Genomic DNA, 17,508 nt, shown 5'->3' on the forward strand with positions numbered 1-17,508 from the left:
GATCAAGCGAACCATATCAGGCCATGCCAAGAGTCAAAATTACAGAGGGTTTAAGTATGAATGTGAATGAAGCAAGAAGAGTGTGCTAAGACCGGGTTTTTTAACCGTCCATCCGCTCTGCTTACCCCTTCGGTAAACGGTGTGGTGGTTAGATTATTCATTAGTAGACTTTTCTTTAGAGAATCTCAACAAAAATTTTGTGCTTTGTCCACAAATTCTCAGAGGTGTGCCATTCTCAGTGGTCAACAGAAGAGGTGTAACAAAGTGTGCCATCAGTTCCTTTCAATATTCAGCGGTAAAGAGATATAATACTTAACAAATAGAAGTGATTCGACAAATTCTGCAGAAATACCTCAAAGCAGAGACAGTGCCAAGAGTTCGGCAGAATAGTGATCATCCTCTCAGACTTTGTGGTCGACATTTCGTCTCAGATATTCCCCTACCAGTTAACTCAAAAAGACAAACATCGTAGCGGCGGTGTCATGTTTGCAAAAACACTATGCCCCACCGAAAAAAACAAGTTCAGACTCGTCATTGGTGCAGTGAATGTAAAGTTGCCTTATGCCCTTCAATTTTTTTTTAAATATATGTAAAGTTGCCTTATGCCCTTCAATTTTTTTTTAATATATCATACACTACACATACATAACACTACAAAAATATACAACACTCCTGGCCCTACCAAACTAATGTGTGGTCACCCTCTTCAATTCCGACGCAGCGTATCGTGAATGTGTATGTATAAGAGGGACGATTTATTTTAGTGTCTAAAATATTCAGTTGTTTACTTTTATTCATTGAAAAAAAGTTTTCATGATTTAACATTATGTGGAAAAGTACATTTATGACCTACGCTAATTAAGTTTTATGATACCATTACTATTGTGTGAGTGATTATTTCTGGGACACCTACATTTTTGGGGTAAATTCAATTTTATTTATTTTATCGCCGTTTCTGGGGAAAATCAGCAAATATCTGACCGGTTGCATGAGGGTTAAATTCCAAAAGAACTAGGCAAGTAAAGAAAACTAATTGATAACCAATTTATTGTCAAAACTACATAACTAATATTCAAATAAAATCCATTACACAGAAAATAAAACCGGTTTATTTGGGGATTATTTATTAACCGGGGATTATTTGCCACCACAATGTTGGCTCAAGACAGAAGTCAAACAACAGAACACTATTGGCCGTGAGAATCTTAAATCATTTTGTTATTTTGGTTTGTTGTGCACTCTCAAAGAAGGCGACCACACTATGGTGATGGTGTAATCGTGCCACTTGAACAGGTGTCCTACATTGCATATCTCTTGAGCCTAGGACTACCATCAAATATTCCTGTTTCTTCGCTGAGATCTGCGGTATATCTCCTCTCTCGGCACAATTAAACATCTCCTGGGCCAACTCCAGTACGAAGGTTACGGATCGACTGCCTGAACATTGGAGCGCTGTGTGCCCGTTGCTCCTATCCGGGCTGTTATAAATGGCGCCGTGCTCAAGCAAATATTTCACAATGTCAATGGACCCATTTGAGGCTGCCACATGCAAAGCAGTGACACCGTCCACAATAGTTTTCGCATTGATGAAATCATTGTAAGCTCTGACTTTAACCCTCTTAACAGTCTGCAATAAGGTTCCAACGCTGTCCACACAACCACAAGATGTGGCAGCGTGTAATGCGGTGTTCCCTTTGACGGAAGCAGCGGTAGCATCAGCTCCACTCTTCAACAGCAACCTAACAATATCTGCATGTCCTCCACTTGCAGCTAAATGTAACGGTGTTCTTCCATCTGCGTGTGCCGTATTCACGTCCGATCCACTGCGAATCAAACTCTCCACCAGGGTAACGTCACCTTCGCTAGCAGCTACAATTATGTCCATTTCACATCTACTTTGAAGACTATTTATATCAATTTCTGGAATATTGCCAATTGTAACAGATTCTTTAAGATTTTTAAAGAATGAATCCAACACTAACATATGTGGGTAATTGATTTGGGGATCCCGATGTTCCAGTCCTTCCCTGTAAACTATTTGAGCGTTGAATTGTCTACCTTGGGAGAGGAATATGTCCACAATTTTGGTGCAGGTGAAAAGAGTATTAGCGTGGTTGGGCCCTAAGACATTCTTCTGAATTGCATAGACTTGCCGGTAGACCTCCAGGGCCTCCGCTGTTTTACCTTGTGCGTCGAGAACTTTTGCCAAATGACCTTGTGCTTTCAGAGATCTACTGTCATTCTGTCCATAAATGCATTTAGTATCCTCGTAAATCTGCTTGCTGATGCTCAAAGCTTCCTCAAACTTCCCTTGTTCTTTGAGCACAGCAGCGATGTTGGTTTGCACAGTCAAAGTCAGAGTGTTCAGACCTATTTTTTGTAAACTTTCCAGAACTTCGTAATTCATTTTCAAAGCTTCTTCAATTTTTTTCAAATCAAAAAGACATTGTGCCGCATGTATTTTGGTAAGCAATAGATCCATGTGGTCGTCGCCCAGAGCTTCCTGTTGTTTAGTGATTACTTCCTGAAATACTTCCAAAGCCTCCTGGCTCCGTCCTAGACGCATTAATGCAGCAGCAATCTGACTTCTCGTGCGAAGCGAAAGTCGGTGATTTGGTCCCAGGGTATCCCTTCTTATTATATAAATTTCATCTAATATTGATAAAGCATCGAAAATTCTTGACTGAAAGAAAAATATTTGAGCTATCTCTTCTACAATGAGAAGGGTGCCAGGGTCATTTCTTCCCAACAAACGATGTCTTTCATTTAACAATTCCTCTAGAATAGACGAGGCTTCTGTGAAATTTTCGAAATCAACCAAAACTTTTACCTTTGTCAAATTGTGTGAAAAATGATCTTGTAAAATGTTACATAACCTGCCTACTTTAGGAAAGTTATTTTTCATAGCAACCTCCACAAGAGTACTTCCTTGTATATTCCGAGACTTGAGCACTGCTTTAATGGTCCCGATGTCTCCAATTTTGGCAATATCTTCAATCACCTTCGCATCGCAATTTTCAGCTTTTTTGAAAGAGTTGTGCACAAGTTTCAGTAAATAAATAGTATTTTCCTGTGTTGCTAAATCAAAGGGTGTTTTTCCGTTCTTGGACTCAATATTGTACACTGCGCCATTTTGTAATAAAGATACAATGATACCCAGATGAGAAAATTCAGAAGCAATATGCAGGGGAGTTTTTCCTTCTTTTCCAAAAGCATTAGGTTTAGCTCCATTCTTCAGGAGAATATCGCATATCTCCTGAAAACCTTTCTCAGAGGCCAAATGCAGAGGTGAGGAATTATCTGCATTCTTTGCTTCTACCAACTTTCGAATTTCTTCAATTAACTTTTCTGCTTTAGAAACAGCATTCTCATTTACAGCTTTAAAAAGTTGTCCTACTGATGCTAACAGTTCTCTGGTGTCAGCGTCGCTAGTTAAATCTAATGGTGAGTTACCATCACCATCTGTAGCATCATACATTGCGCCATTACTGAGTAAAGCGATCACAAGTTCATTGTGACCCTTCCCAGCGGCATAGTGAATAGGCAGTTTGCCCGCCACATCAACTGTATTAACATCAGCATGTTTATCTATCAGGTATTGAGCCAGTGTTGGATGTCCGCCTAACGTAGCTATGTGCAACAGTGTAGCGCCACTATCACCGAGATCGCCAATAGTCATCCCACGCTCGAGAAAAAACTCTACCAGTTTCAAATGCCCTTGGTAAGCCGCAATGTGAATCGCTTTTAAACCATTCGAATCTCTAATGTTAAGATCTGCTCCTCGGTCCAACAGGTATTTTACGACTTCTAGATTTCCCGCCATAGCCGCAAGATCCAAAAGCGACCAGTCGTTACTGCATTTAGCATTTACTTTGACCTTGCAATGTTTGAAAAAACAATTCACATTATTCAATTTGTTGTTAATAATTGATAGCTCTATCGGTGTGCAGTTCTTTTCATCTAGTACATCATGTTTGGCTCCCGATCGAAGTAAAGATTCCACGACACCGGAATGATCCAAGATGGCTGCTAAATGTAGTGGAGAGGACCATCCATCAGGTGTTAGATTAGCATCAGATCCGTGTTCCAACAAGACATCCACAAACTCCTTGTGACCACCGTTCACAGCCAATAATAAAGCTGTAGAGTTGCCTGGACAAATAAAATCAACCTTGACACCTTTGCTTATCAGAGCTCGGCCTATGTGCCAATTACCTGAGTCGGCCGCTAATTGCAAGAACGAAGGTCCTTCAACATTCATATGAATGTCCAAATCTTTGCGTTTAAGCAATGTTTCGACAATATATTTATGTCCTGCAGAAATTGCAGTAGCCAGCGGTCTCCCTCCCCCTATGTTAACATCGGCCCCCTTGGCTAGCAATATATCCAATAGCTCTTTATTGTTAGTGTTGGCTACTTCGCATAATACGGAAAATTGCTCATTATTTAGTGAGTTTATATCAGCACCCTTATTTAATAATAGGTTTACAGTTGATTTGTGGTTTCCTGCCACTGCTAGATGTAATGCGGAATTACCACGCATGTTCACAGCGGGGACATCTGCCCGTCCTTCAATCAATGCTTCAACAACGCTTCTGTATCCATGAAAAGATGATAAGTGCAAAGCTGTGTTGCTGTCCTCACAAACCTCTTCAATGTTAGCTCCCCACTTAAGTAAGAGCTGAACAGTTTTCTGGTTGGAAGCTTTTTTGGCAGCCAAGTGCAAAGGTGTGCAGTTTATTTTGTTCTTGGTATTTACATTGGAACCTTTTATTACTAAAGACTCTGAAACCGCTGCATGACCTTTACCAGCACTCAAGTGCAGAGGAGTTGAACCATCATCATTAACAGAGCAGACATCGGCACCTGCACCCAACAGAATTTCTACGGTTTCCCGGTGACCCCCATCTGCAGCCAGGTGTAATGGTGTCATTTGATTTGCAGTGCGTGCATCAATGATGAATCCCCGCTCAATCAAAGATCTAACAATATCACTATGACCCAACATAGCACTGACATGTAATGCAGAAAAACCATCTGCATTTTTACAGTCCAACTGAGCCCCAGCTTGTAAGAGAAGTTCAAATATATTGTAGTTTCCGCTCCTCACTGCAGAAAGTAGTGGACTCACACCAATTACATTCAAGGAGTTAATATTAGCGTGGTTTTCCAAAATAATCTGGACTATTTTTGTTTGGTCATTGTTGATCGCCGTTTGCAAGGGAGTGTTGCGGGAGTGCTTAGAGACTATGTCAATGAAGGCTCCTTCCTTCAAAAGGATATTCACTACATCTACATGGTTATTAAGCACGGCGGAATGTAACGGAGTTAATCCTTTGGTAGTTTGCAAGTTCACATATGCTCCATGTTTTATAAGACATTTAACAACCTCTGTATTACCATAAGCCGCAGCCAAGTGCAAGGGACGTATGTCTTGAAGAGTCTTGGCATTGACATCAGCTCTGTTCTCCACTAAGTACTGCACCAGCTCTGCATGACCGTGTTCAGCAGCTGCATGAAGAGGAGTAAAATCACTGTGATCATCATCAATAGCTGCAGTATCAACTTCTAATAGAACTTTGAATGAATCAATACAATTGTTTACTAATGCGTAATATAAAGAAGAGAAGCCTTGGGTATCTTTAATGCCTACGATTGCTCCGAGAGACAATAATGTTACAACAGATTCCTTGTGACCGTTCAGAGCTGCTATGTGCAGAGGTGTCTTTCCAGTGCCATCAGGCTGATCAATTAAAACACTTATCTCTTCCACAAGATATTTCACAATGGCCTCTCTTCCAAAAGCTGCTGCTATGTGCAAAGGGGTCTGCCCATTTACATCCATTGAATCTGGGCTCACGTTATTTTCAATTAACATTTGAACCATTTCAACGCTGGTTCCCTTAGCAGCGGTGTGTAACGTGGTGGAACAACAGATTAAACTTCTGGAATATAAGTCCGCTCCTTCTCGGATACATGTTTGCAAACTCTGGAGGTTGCCTTCAACCAAAGCTTTAAGCATTTCTTCCTGATTTTTTATAATCTCTAAGTTCCGGTCAAATTTCTGTTCCAGTTGTTTAAAATTGTGAGAAAATATTTTTCCCATTTTGCCATTGTTTAAAATGAGTATTTCTTCCGTGTCAGGTTCCGAAAGTAAGATGGTGTTCAAGATCATGGCAGAGAAAGAGTCGCTGGATAGAATATTGTCAACCAATGCATTACCGTGAGCCAAGTAGTTTCTCAACATCCTTCCGGTCAACAGAGGCACATTATGGTCAAGATAAAGCCAATTGTTAGAGAGACACTTGGTCTTTTCTTCCAACAGAGACATGGTGTCCAGCATGAGAGCTTCGATCCTCAGTTTGTTGTGATTAGTCTTTTGGACGAATGGAAGTAGATTGCGAGATGAGTGGTATGACCTACCGGTCCCTATAACATCTCCAAGTTCACATAAATGTAGGGTTATGCGTTTATCCAAATCTTCATCTTTGGGAATGATATTTGTTTGTACTTCTGCTTTCGAGGTGTTTCCTTTAATGATGTCTTTATCATGGTGTGTGTGTAATGACAACTGCGTTCTATATTCATCAATCCAGTTGATAGCGTTTTTTTCTTTATTAAATAAAATCTCAATTTTAAATAGTAGTTCTTGTATTTCATTTGTTATTTCTGGTAGGATTCTCAATGACACGCTTTCAAAGAAGCTGTTTGATAATGACTTTAATAACGTTAAATCATAAAAATTATCTTCTGCTGGGAACATTGTGATGTTTGCAGGAAAGTAGTGCTTCCTCCACAAATCAAAGTATTTGATATTCTTCCTGCTGCATTTTGTACCTTGGAAAATTTTGTCTAAGGAACGAAGATATTTAATAAATTTTAAAAAGTCTTCTTGTAAATTTTTGTTTGTGATTTCGGATTTGTTTATCTCTTTTATTTCATTTAATGTTATCTCCTCAAACGTAGTTTTGTCTGTAACGAGTCTGCTAATTTTTTCAATGATGTCTCGAATATATTGGTGCTCATTTGTGGTAAGATCTTGGTTACGTTCAGAGATTGAAAACTTTGGGAAGTGATTCAAATTAAGCAGGATTTCTTGAAAACATTCATTTTTTATGAAATCTGCAGAAATTAATTGTGTTAAAACCTTAATTTTATTTGAGTAATTAATGTCATTTATTACTGTGGCAATCTTTTTGATATCGTTTACAATATTTGAGTATAATTTAGAAACTTCTATAGTATTGTTATTGTCTGGGATAAAGTGAACGTGTGATATTGAGTTGCGTAAGTTTTTAAGAACGTCTCTGGTGGCCTTTGGTGCCAAGAACAGTAGAAGGTCACTTACAGCCGTGGACAAATTGGGACTGTCTAAGGTGTCCTTCAGGTGCTCTCCCAGCACTTGCAGAGTCCTCTTGATGGTCAGCTGGCCTTCTCTTGTCGCAGGATCCACGGGCAAGGCCGAATCAATGTAGCTCTTCATGATATCCAGAGAATAGATATCTCGTACCACATTGTAATCAGCGTATAAACCTTGGAATTGGGGGTATTTGCTGATAATGCCTTCAACAACCTTTTCACGGCTCATTCGGACTCTGGAACGAAGCTTGGAGACGTCGGTACTATGGATGAATCCCTCCAAATCTCGCAAGACCTGACAAAAGTCAGCCAATCCCTTTAGCAATGAACCCTTTCTCAGTACAGACAGGTAAAACAAATTGATCTGTTTCAGATCGGTGTGAGCGGATATGAAACAAACCAAACAAAACTCAAGTTCCTCCCAAGGTACCGCGGAGTATGTAGCCTTTAATACTTGTTTTGAGATATGCATATTCTGCACTATGAACTTGCCAATGCATATAAACCGACTGTCCACTTTCTTGTGGGAGTATTCTACCGTAAGAGTTGAGACATTTTGAATGATTAATTGAAGCCTCTGTTGGATAAGGTATTTATCTGGAGTACTAGGGAGTTCATTATCTTTAGAGTAGAAACGCAACTTAATCAACTTAGATTGGACAAACAATTGCATCTCAGCCTCTATAAGGACATTTTTCAGTAGTAATTCATCTAGGGACGTGGAGAGAAGTTGATCCAATAATTCATGGCACGCTGAGCTACTGAAGAGTGTGAGGAGCGTATCGAGGAGTTCCACATTGCTGGAGCGGATTGCATAATATACTGCATTGTGTCCTTCTTTATCCGTGTAATTCCACTCCGTGGTAGTCTCCATTCTCTCGCGTTTATCACTGACTAGTGACTTTAATACTTCAGTCTGCTTGTGCTTACAGGCCAAGGTAATCAGCTGGAAGGAATCTTCGAGAGGAAGTCCAATCTCCCCTCCAGATACTGCGCCAACCATTTTCTCCATAACTCTTAGCTCTGGTGTATCACCATCCAAGGGTCCAATATGGGATTCCTGAAAGTTAACAATACTTATGTTTATATGCATGGTAGATAACACAGACCTTCAAAAAAAAATTCCTTCCAAGTAGATTTACATGGAACCAATGTTACCACTCACAGTACTTTTTTCGGTAGATGGTTTGGGCATGTAGAGCGATTGAGCAAAGAAAGGAGAGTATATGAGCAAAAGTGAATGGTAGCAGAAGTCGGGGACGACCGAGGAAAATATTCACGATCAAGTGAATGAGATACTCGAGTCGGGCCATGTCAAGAGTCGAAATAATAGAAGAGTTTGTATGAGACAACGTATGAATGTGAATGAGGCAAGGAGTGTGTGCCAAGACCGAGTTATATATGTATATTTATTTATTTATAATAATCATTATTATTATTATAACTAACTAACCATCACTCCGTTTTCTCCGCAGGGATAGGCAGAGAGGACGGACCGCCTAACAACTCGGTCTTGGCACACACACACACACACACGCCGTTTCTCCGCAGGGATAGGCAGAGAGGGCGGACTGCCTAACAACTTAGTTAATTAGTTTAGTTAATCATGATAAAAATAACAATAACAAACTGGGATTACATATTGCATATTCGCTTGTATATTTGCTTTTTGAAAAAGGCAATGTTATTCAAATTAAATATGTCGAGAGAGCAAGTTTCAATTGTGTAATTTCTGAGAACAAAAATTGTACATAAAATGAATGCGAGAAACAACTGCGTTAAATGGAGCATGGATTGTTGTATTTATTGGGTATACGATAATTAATCATACTCACCAGATCAGTACTGATCAGTGATGCCATATCGCGAAAATAAAAATATGTATGTAGATTTGAGACAAAAATCCGTAGGTCGTCAAAATATTTATAGGTGCTAGATCAGTGATGATATACCTAACATTTTTGAATTTTACATACCCATAAGAGCTACTCGTTCTACAACCCTGTTTAATTGTAACAATTCCAGGACTGAGTATTTCAAACACTCGCTTGTACCTAGATTACATGAAGTTAGTAATAGGTACGCAGATGTAGCGGATCTGTTTAACTGCACAGAAGCTAGGTACAAGAAGGCTATACTATCCTATCTTCTAAATCATTACTAATATAACGTAAGTCTACCTATACTTGTTGATAATATTTTGTATGTACTTGTATCTCCTTCTAGAGCTTGTATTAATTTTATACTTGTCGTCATTTTATGATCAAATGCCACAGTTAATTGTTATTCTATGACGTGTGATTATTGTGTATGGTATATTTATACCGTTGATATTAAATAAATTTTCGAATCCATGGAAGGGGAGGCTAGAGAATTTCGGGAGACGAATAATTCCTCAGAATATTTTGATATCCATGGGGGGAATGGGTGGTTAACTAATTTCAGACAAGAATAATTCACCACATATTTTCTAATCAATGGGGAGGTGTAGAATTTGGGAGGAAAATAATTCCCCAATAATTCTAAATCCGTGGGGGGTGTAGCTAGAAAATTACGGGGAAAAAATTCCTCAGATATTTTCAAAACCATGGGGGGGTTGGTATAAACTATGGAGTTCCGCAAGGATCTATACTGGGGCCCCTTCTATTCCAAATATATATAAATGACATCTGCCAGTTTTTTTTTTTTTTTTTATTGAATATATAAACACATTACAATAATTTACAAATGTAGATATTTCGAGGCTGATTGCGAAAAAATTAGAAATTTTTAACAAAAAATTGCCCAACTCAATTGAGAAATTATTTCTCGTGTTTGAGTTGGGGAGTGTTGTGAGTCATTATGGTTTATAGGTTGTAAAATTTCACTAGTTGATGTAGCTAAAAATTAACAAATAGCTATAAAACAAGATGATAAATTTGATTACACTATATAATTAAGAAAATAAGAAATTTAATTACAAACTAAAAAATAAAAAATATAACTTAAATAATATAATAGTTATTAAACTTAGAAAAAAATAAGATATAAAAATAAAAATGTACTTATTAGGTACGAAATAATAGTAGGTAGGTACAGTACTGGTAGTAAATTGTTCAAAGACCGAGCTGGCAATCTTGTATGAAATGGGTACTTAATAAAATGCAACAACAATAAACGCATATTAGCACATATTAGGAAGCGGATAATATAACTTTAGAGGATATGTATTTTTTTTTTTAAATATTAAATTTTGTTTATATATATTTTTTTTTATTAATCATTAATCAATTTTTCTAAATTCATAACGTGAATTTAGGAAAAATTTAATTAATAAAAATTACAAATGAGTTCATATAAACAATTATTTGAAAAAAGTATCCAATGAAATTAAAACTTGTGATTACCGTTGGGTTTATCTAAAAGTTGTTTGATTTGTGATTTGAAAGTTTTGTAATTTTTTTCAGTTTTAATTTTATCCTGAAGGGCATTGAACAATTTTATACCTTGATAATTATAATGGTGTTGACCAGCACTAGTATTACATTTAGGAATTTCTAAGTTACCACGTGATCTAGATCGGTTACTTATTTTTGTAGAAATTGTTGAATTGAAATGGTCTTTATGAATTTGTAACAGTGCATTCTTTTTAAAAATTTTGTTTAAGCTAAGAACCCTAAACGAGTCAAACAGCTCCGTGGTTGGAAATATCGATGGTTTTCTTAGGATGACTTTCAAAATTAACCTCTGAACCTTTTCTACAGGTGAAAGGTTAGTTTTGAAAGTCCCTCCCCAACCGATTATACCATATTGTAATATGGATTGGGCAAGAGAAAAATATATAATTTTAATCATATTATATGAAAGGATGTTTCTCAATCTAATGAATAAGTAAATAAGTTTTCTTACTCTGGTTGCCGTATTTTGGACTTGTTCGTTCCATTTTAAGTGTCTATCTACTATGATACCCAGATACTTTATACTATTTGTGCATGTTATTGGTAAACAATTTACATTACCGCATTCTTTTTTATTTTCACATTGTGATGAATGGATTTTAATGGTAATATTGTTTTTAAAAAATTTTTCCTGCAAAGAGAATGGGATGAAATATGTTTTCTCGGTATTTAGTGAGAGACAATTTAGGTCGAACCATGTTTTGAGTATGTTTATATTGATATTGGCTATCCTCATTGTTTCCTCCCATGATTTTCCTTTTGTGATAACTACAGTGTCGTCTGCGTAAGATATCATATCTCCAACAATGGGAAGAGTGAACATTTGATTTACATATATAATAAAAAGGATTGGACCGATGACAGTTCCTTGCGGTATGCCAAAAGATGAGGTTTTGGGTTCACTAAGGGTATTATTGATTTTGACATATTGGAATTTCTCTTTTAGGTAACTTTGGAACCATGATAGTACTATTCCGTCCAATCCAATTTGTTTTAGTTTCTCAGTGAGTTTTGAGTGTGATATGCTATCAAATGCTTTGCGGAGATCAATGAAGATTCCAAGACACTTTTCTCCATTATCTAATTTTTGCATTATTGTTGATGTCAATTTAGCAATCGCATCCTGTGTGCTGAGATTGTCCCTAAATCCGAACTGGTTTGGGCTCATTATCTTCTTATCTTTTATGTAGTTGTTGAGTTGTTTTTTAACAATTTTTTCATAGATTTTTTCTATATTTGATGTGAGTGCTATGGGACGGTAGTTAGAAGTGTTTTTTTCGTCACCAGTTTTAAAAACAGGGGTCACAATAGTCTTCTTATAGATGTTCGGGAATATGCCCTTCTTCAGACTAACATTTATTATATGAGCAATTGGTTTGCTGATTATCTCAAGTACAGTTTTTAATGTTTTTACAGTTATGTTGTCGTAGCCAGGGCTCGCTGATCCTCGTAGACTTATTATAGCGTTTTCAACTTCTTTATCAGTTACTGAAGCAAATGTGTGGAAACCTTCTTCAAAAGTTGGGTTTAGCTCTGGTTGTTGAGTTTGTTTTTTGTCTAGGATAATATTACTAGCAAGATTAGCGCCGACATTAACAAAATAATCGTTAAAGACATCACCACAAAGTTTTGGGTTTTTTTCTGTGTCAGTATTGATTCCTTGATGAGTAACTTCTTTTGTAAATTTTTGTTTTGTGCTTTTGTTGGTTATTGTTTTGATAATTTTCCAGAACTCTTTGCTGTCTTGACCAGCATTTTTTAATTTATCACGAAAATACTTTTCTTTAGTCAGTCTAATGAAAAGCGTAAGTTTGTTTCGATATTTCTTGAAGAAAGTAGCGATTTTTTCGTCGTTAGGGAATTTTTAGACTGGTGATAGTATTTTTCCTTATTTCTGATTGAAATCACTAATCCATGGATTAGTGATTTCCAGTTGAAACTACATGGTGCAATATTTCTATACGCAGATGACACTGCAATATTTTACTTCAGAAAAAACTTAGAAACTCTATTAGAACAATCTCAAAAGGATCGTACTAAACAGTTGGCTAATAAAAAATAAATTAACAATAAATATTAATAAAATCGGCTACATGATCCTAAGCTCACCTAAAATAATAATACCGTCGCATAAACCTTTACAAATAGAAGAAAGGGACCTATGTATTTATCTTGGCTTACATATTAATAAACATCTGACATTTAAACAACACACTCATCATCCCACTAATTGGTGTATTTGGTAGAATTGCCCATCTCCTACCAACAGAGGTAAAGAGGGGCTTATACTTTAGTTTAAGCCAGTCCCATCTAAATTATTTAATAGAAATATGGGGAAACACATACATTACATACCTAAATGATTTACAAACAATACAGAACAAAGTTATTAAAAAAAAACTCTTCAATTATAACCCGAACACTCCCACAAAAAAAAAAACTATATCAGGAAATGAAACTCTTGAAAATAAGAAAATTGTACGAATACAACATATGTCTCCTAATCTACAAAATCCAAAATGGACTTATACACACAAACACAACATTTAAACAAACGTCACAAGTACACAAACATTATACTAGGCAACATAACAAATTGTACACAAATACTGTAAGGACTGAAAGTGGCAAAAGAGGCCACGAGTGTATTTAAAAAAAATACAAATATATATTTTTTTTAACTTTTTAATCTTGTTATTAGAACAAAATTAGAAAACTACTTGTATGTACTTATTTAAGAAAGTGAAATGTAATTTCTTTTAACATTAATTTTCTCCTATTCCGCTTCACTCTTAATACGCAATATTTCACTTTAAAATAAATGGATTTAGCTTTATTAAATCAAAACATGATTTATTATGTCGGGGGAGACGGAAATATACGCACTTTTAATTTTAATTTCGTTTATTAAGTCACTTACGCGATATGTCAATTAGTATGCGGCGCCGCCGAAAGCGACTATGTTCATATCAAGAGTTGGATTATATTCATAATATCGTAATTCATACCTACAAAATATTTCATAGACACTGCTGCCAACCAAAAAAAAATTTGAATTGCCATATAAAATAAATAATATCATCGTGTATAATTAATCCATATTAATAATATATGTAAGTCAATGTATTATTTATAACAAATAATCAACATATAATTAAATAAAATAACCCGAATAACAAACAAATAGAATAAAATGTGATTAAACGTATTCCGTTTATGTAGTTTAGGTTAGGTTAGGTTAGAACATGTAAAATAGTTATTAGAATTAAATCACAAACAAGTCTATACAAACCTAGCGTAGCCCACATACTATTTGAAAACTGGGATATAACTCTAAAGGGGACGCGAGCAGGCGTTATTAAAGGGGCATTTTTTTGCTATAGAAAGTCACAGTTAGATTAGGTTAGGTTATATATATTAATTTAATATTTTCAAGATTTTATTTTCTAACTGAATTAGTTCGTACAGTGAATCCAGCATGTCTAGAAATGTATTAAATTGGAACTAAATTTTTCATTACTATGGCAACACCGAATTAGTTGCTTTGTCTATGACGTTTCGTATGTCTGTCATGTTATGGTCATGTTGCTCCGATTTACTGTCTTAAATCCGTGTATGATCCGCTCATTTAATAATTATTTTTTCATTGTTTGCCTGTATATTGTTTGAATTTAATTAAAATGAACAAACCGATACGTAGTGGTGCAAGAGAAGTTATATACAGCGTTTTTCAACGCTGCCTAGCCGAATATCGCGCGAAGATGCTCCTATCTAATTTAGAAGATGTTTACAAACGAACTGCAGAAATGACTGGTACGTAGTATAGTTTTTTTAATAAATTTCATTAGTATTAGAAGATTTATGCCAATTTTCGAGCGATTATAACCGTTACAATCTGATTTGAGGTTATGCTTAACAATCCGAATTTGACATTTCCTTTTGACAGTTCATATGAGGCCACAGGAAAAAGGGAATAACTCAATTAAAAAAAAAAATTTGCAACTTCTTTAAACTCATAGAAAAGTAACTTTTTTCTTAATTTTATCTTTCTTTCTTTCTTTCTAAATGAATATTATCTAGTATGTGTTTTTTTAACTATAATTTTTTTCTATAATACTAATTTTAATGATGTTTTTCACACACAGGAAAATCTGAATCAACGGTAAGACGAATCGTCAAGGAAGGGGAAAAGGCAGACGGAAAATTTGAAACACCGGGAAAACGGAAAATAGGACGCCCTAAAAAAGAGTTGGATGATTTTGATATTTGTGCCATTCGACAAAAAATTCATTTTTTTTACATAGTGCGAAAAGAAGTCCCAACTTTAAGAACATTACTAACTGTACTCAAAGAAGACATTGGATTTGATGGTAGCCGGGAATATTTAAGAAGAATTTTGCATTCCATCGGCTTTGTTTATAAAAAGTGCAAAACAAACAGAAGTGCTCTTATTGAAAAAACAAATATTGCGGCGAAAAGAGAGCATTACTTAAAAATTATCATGGATAACCGAAATTTACCTGAAGAACTGCAAAAAAATATTATTTACTTGGATGAAAGTTATATCCATTCATCCTACAAGCTAAAGAAATGCTGGCAATCTATGGATGTGACAGGAGTTCAACACGATATTTCAAAAGGTAAGCGCTGGATCATTGTTCACGCTGGAAGTGAAATGGGTTTTGTCCCTAATGCCCTATTAATTTTTAGTGGAACAAACAAAAAAGAGGATTACCATTCTGAAATGAATGCACATAATTTTAAAAAGTGGGTTGTTGAGAAGCTCATACCCAATATAGCAGAGCCCTCCATTATTGTCATGGATAATGCGCCTTATCACAGTGTTGTGAGAAACAAGGCACCAACAACCTCAACGAGAGTTAATGACATAAAAGCATGGTTATTACATAACAACATTGTTTTTGACAATTCATTAAGGAAACCATCATTGTTGGCTCTGGTTAAAATGCATAAGCCAGAGCCTGTATATGATATTGATGAAGTATTAGGAGAGCATGGTCACACGGTTGTAAGGCTTCCCCCTTACCACTGCGACCTTAACCCGATTGAGCTAATTTGGGCACAGGCCAAACGAAAAGTTGCATCTCAGAATATTGGAAACACGGTCAATATAAAAGAGCTGACAGAAAATGCTTTTAATAGCATAAGTGCTGATGATTGGAAAAATTGTTGCAAACACGTGATGAAAATTGAGGCAGAATATTATGCACGAGGCAGTACTCTGTATGATGATATCGATGAACTGATAATACGTTTAGATGAAGATGAAGATACGGAAGAAGAAGAATCGCATGAGGACGAAGATAATAATTACATGTCAGGTGTTGAATTAATAGACTCAGATTTTTAAATACCTTTTGTACCTACGTTTTTATAGCGAAATAAACGCCCACTTAAGACTTGTTTTGTTTTATTTTACTTCCATTTAAATTACAGTTTTTTGTGCAAAATTTTTGAAAATACAAATACGTTATGAAATATGCATTTTGGCTGAAGTGTTTTTTTTTAACATACATTCATTGTCCTATGAGCCATCTTGGTGTTGCCATTTAAAACCTAGAAAACGATTGCAGCGCCATCATTTGTTTTCTACACTTAAATGTCGAGCTGTAGGTAGGTACTGTACCTAACCCGCGCACTGGCTAGGTAAATAACTAGTTGTGGTATTTCCGGCAAATGTCACATTATTTTGTTTCTTTCAAATCTCGTGTGACATATCGCGTAAGTGACTTAATAAACGAAATTAAAATTAAAAGTGCGTATTTTTCCATCTCCCCCGACATAATAAATCATGTTTTGAATTAATAGAGCTAAATCCATTTATTTGAAAGTGAAATATTGCGTATTAAGAGTGAAGCGGAATTCGTAACCTTTACCCTTTTAACTTAATAAAAATAAAATAAGATAGTCGTGTATCGCCTTGGTAAAAACAACCATTCAGGATCATAACGTTGCTTGAAATGGCATTAGCCATGTTTAGTTACCAAGTAATTGACAGGCACTCCTCAACCTTCATGTTTATTTGTTTTGTTAAAAGTTACAAAATAAAATAATAACATACATGTTACTTTATCGCCTTTCTGCGCCGACACGAATGCTGTCATAAATAAACCACTCACGACGATGCTAATACGAAATATATCGTTTTAACTTGTCCTTTCGTCAATTCTCTTCTAACTTCTACAAAAATGTACAAAGGATGCAGGTGCAGATGCAGCAAGGTGTCCAAAAATGAAAATCCGGCGTAAAAAACCTGTTTTAAGGCTGCCTTTACACTTGTAAGTTTTATCCTGTAAGTTGCTCACGTAAGCGACTTATGATAAATTTACCAATATAAACGACACCTTAAGACGCTTACCGTAATTTATACAAAGTTATAGAAATTTTTCTTAAGTGAGTTTTTGACAGGTCTAATCGCTCACGCGGGAATTTACGGCTCTCACAGCTTATCAAAACAGATTCATAAATAAACCACTCTCTGAAGATTGATAAGTTGTAGAAGTGAGTCGTTCGCGAACGAGTCGGCTCAGTGAACCGGATCTTTTATTTACAAGGATCCGTAAGAGCCGGTTCCCAAATCAGCTGCTCACTCGTTCGCGGATGACTCACTCGTACGGGAACCGGTTTTTTTTCAGAAACCCGCTTCCAGGGGCGTACAACTCCCGTCTGACCTTGTAACCCTGAATGGGAG

General features: G+C 36.1%; 1 protein-coding gene across 1 annotated transcript; it reads right to left on the minus strand.

Annotated features, from left to right (window-relative positions):
• Positions 1–1,046: 1,046 nt before the first annotated feature.
• LOC149420415 (uncharacterized) lies at positions 1,047–17,247 on the minus strand. The gene is made up of 2 exons (XM_089636694.1): positions 16,879–17,247; positions 1,047–8,419 (listed from the first exon to the last, which is right to left on the minus strand). Exon 2 carries the CDS (start codon positions 8,369–8,371, stop codon positions 1,211–1,213), a length of 7,161 nt encoding a protein of 2,386 aa, XP_089492820.1. The 5' UTR covers positions 8,372–8,419; positions 16,879–17,247; the 3' UTR covers positions 1,047–1,210.
• Positions 17,248–17,508: the final 261 nt, after the last annotated feature.

This window comes from Hesperophylax consimilis, chromosome 10 (assembly GCF_061612785.1).
Source record: "Hesperophylax consimilis isolate HC1 chromosome 10, BYU_Hcon_1.0, whole genome shotgun sequence".
Classification (NCBI taxonomy): Eukaryota; Metazoa; Arthropoda; class Insecta; order Trichoptera; family Limnephilidae; genus Hesperophylax; species Hesperophylax consimilis.

Bases quoted from the DNA above. Each gene is read 5' to 3' on its own strand.
- LOC149420415 (XM_089636694.1), bottom strand. From the start codon at position 8,371: ATGGAGAAAATGGTTGGCGCAGTATCTGGAGGGGAGATTGGACTTCCT.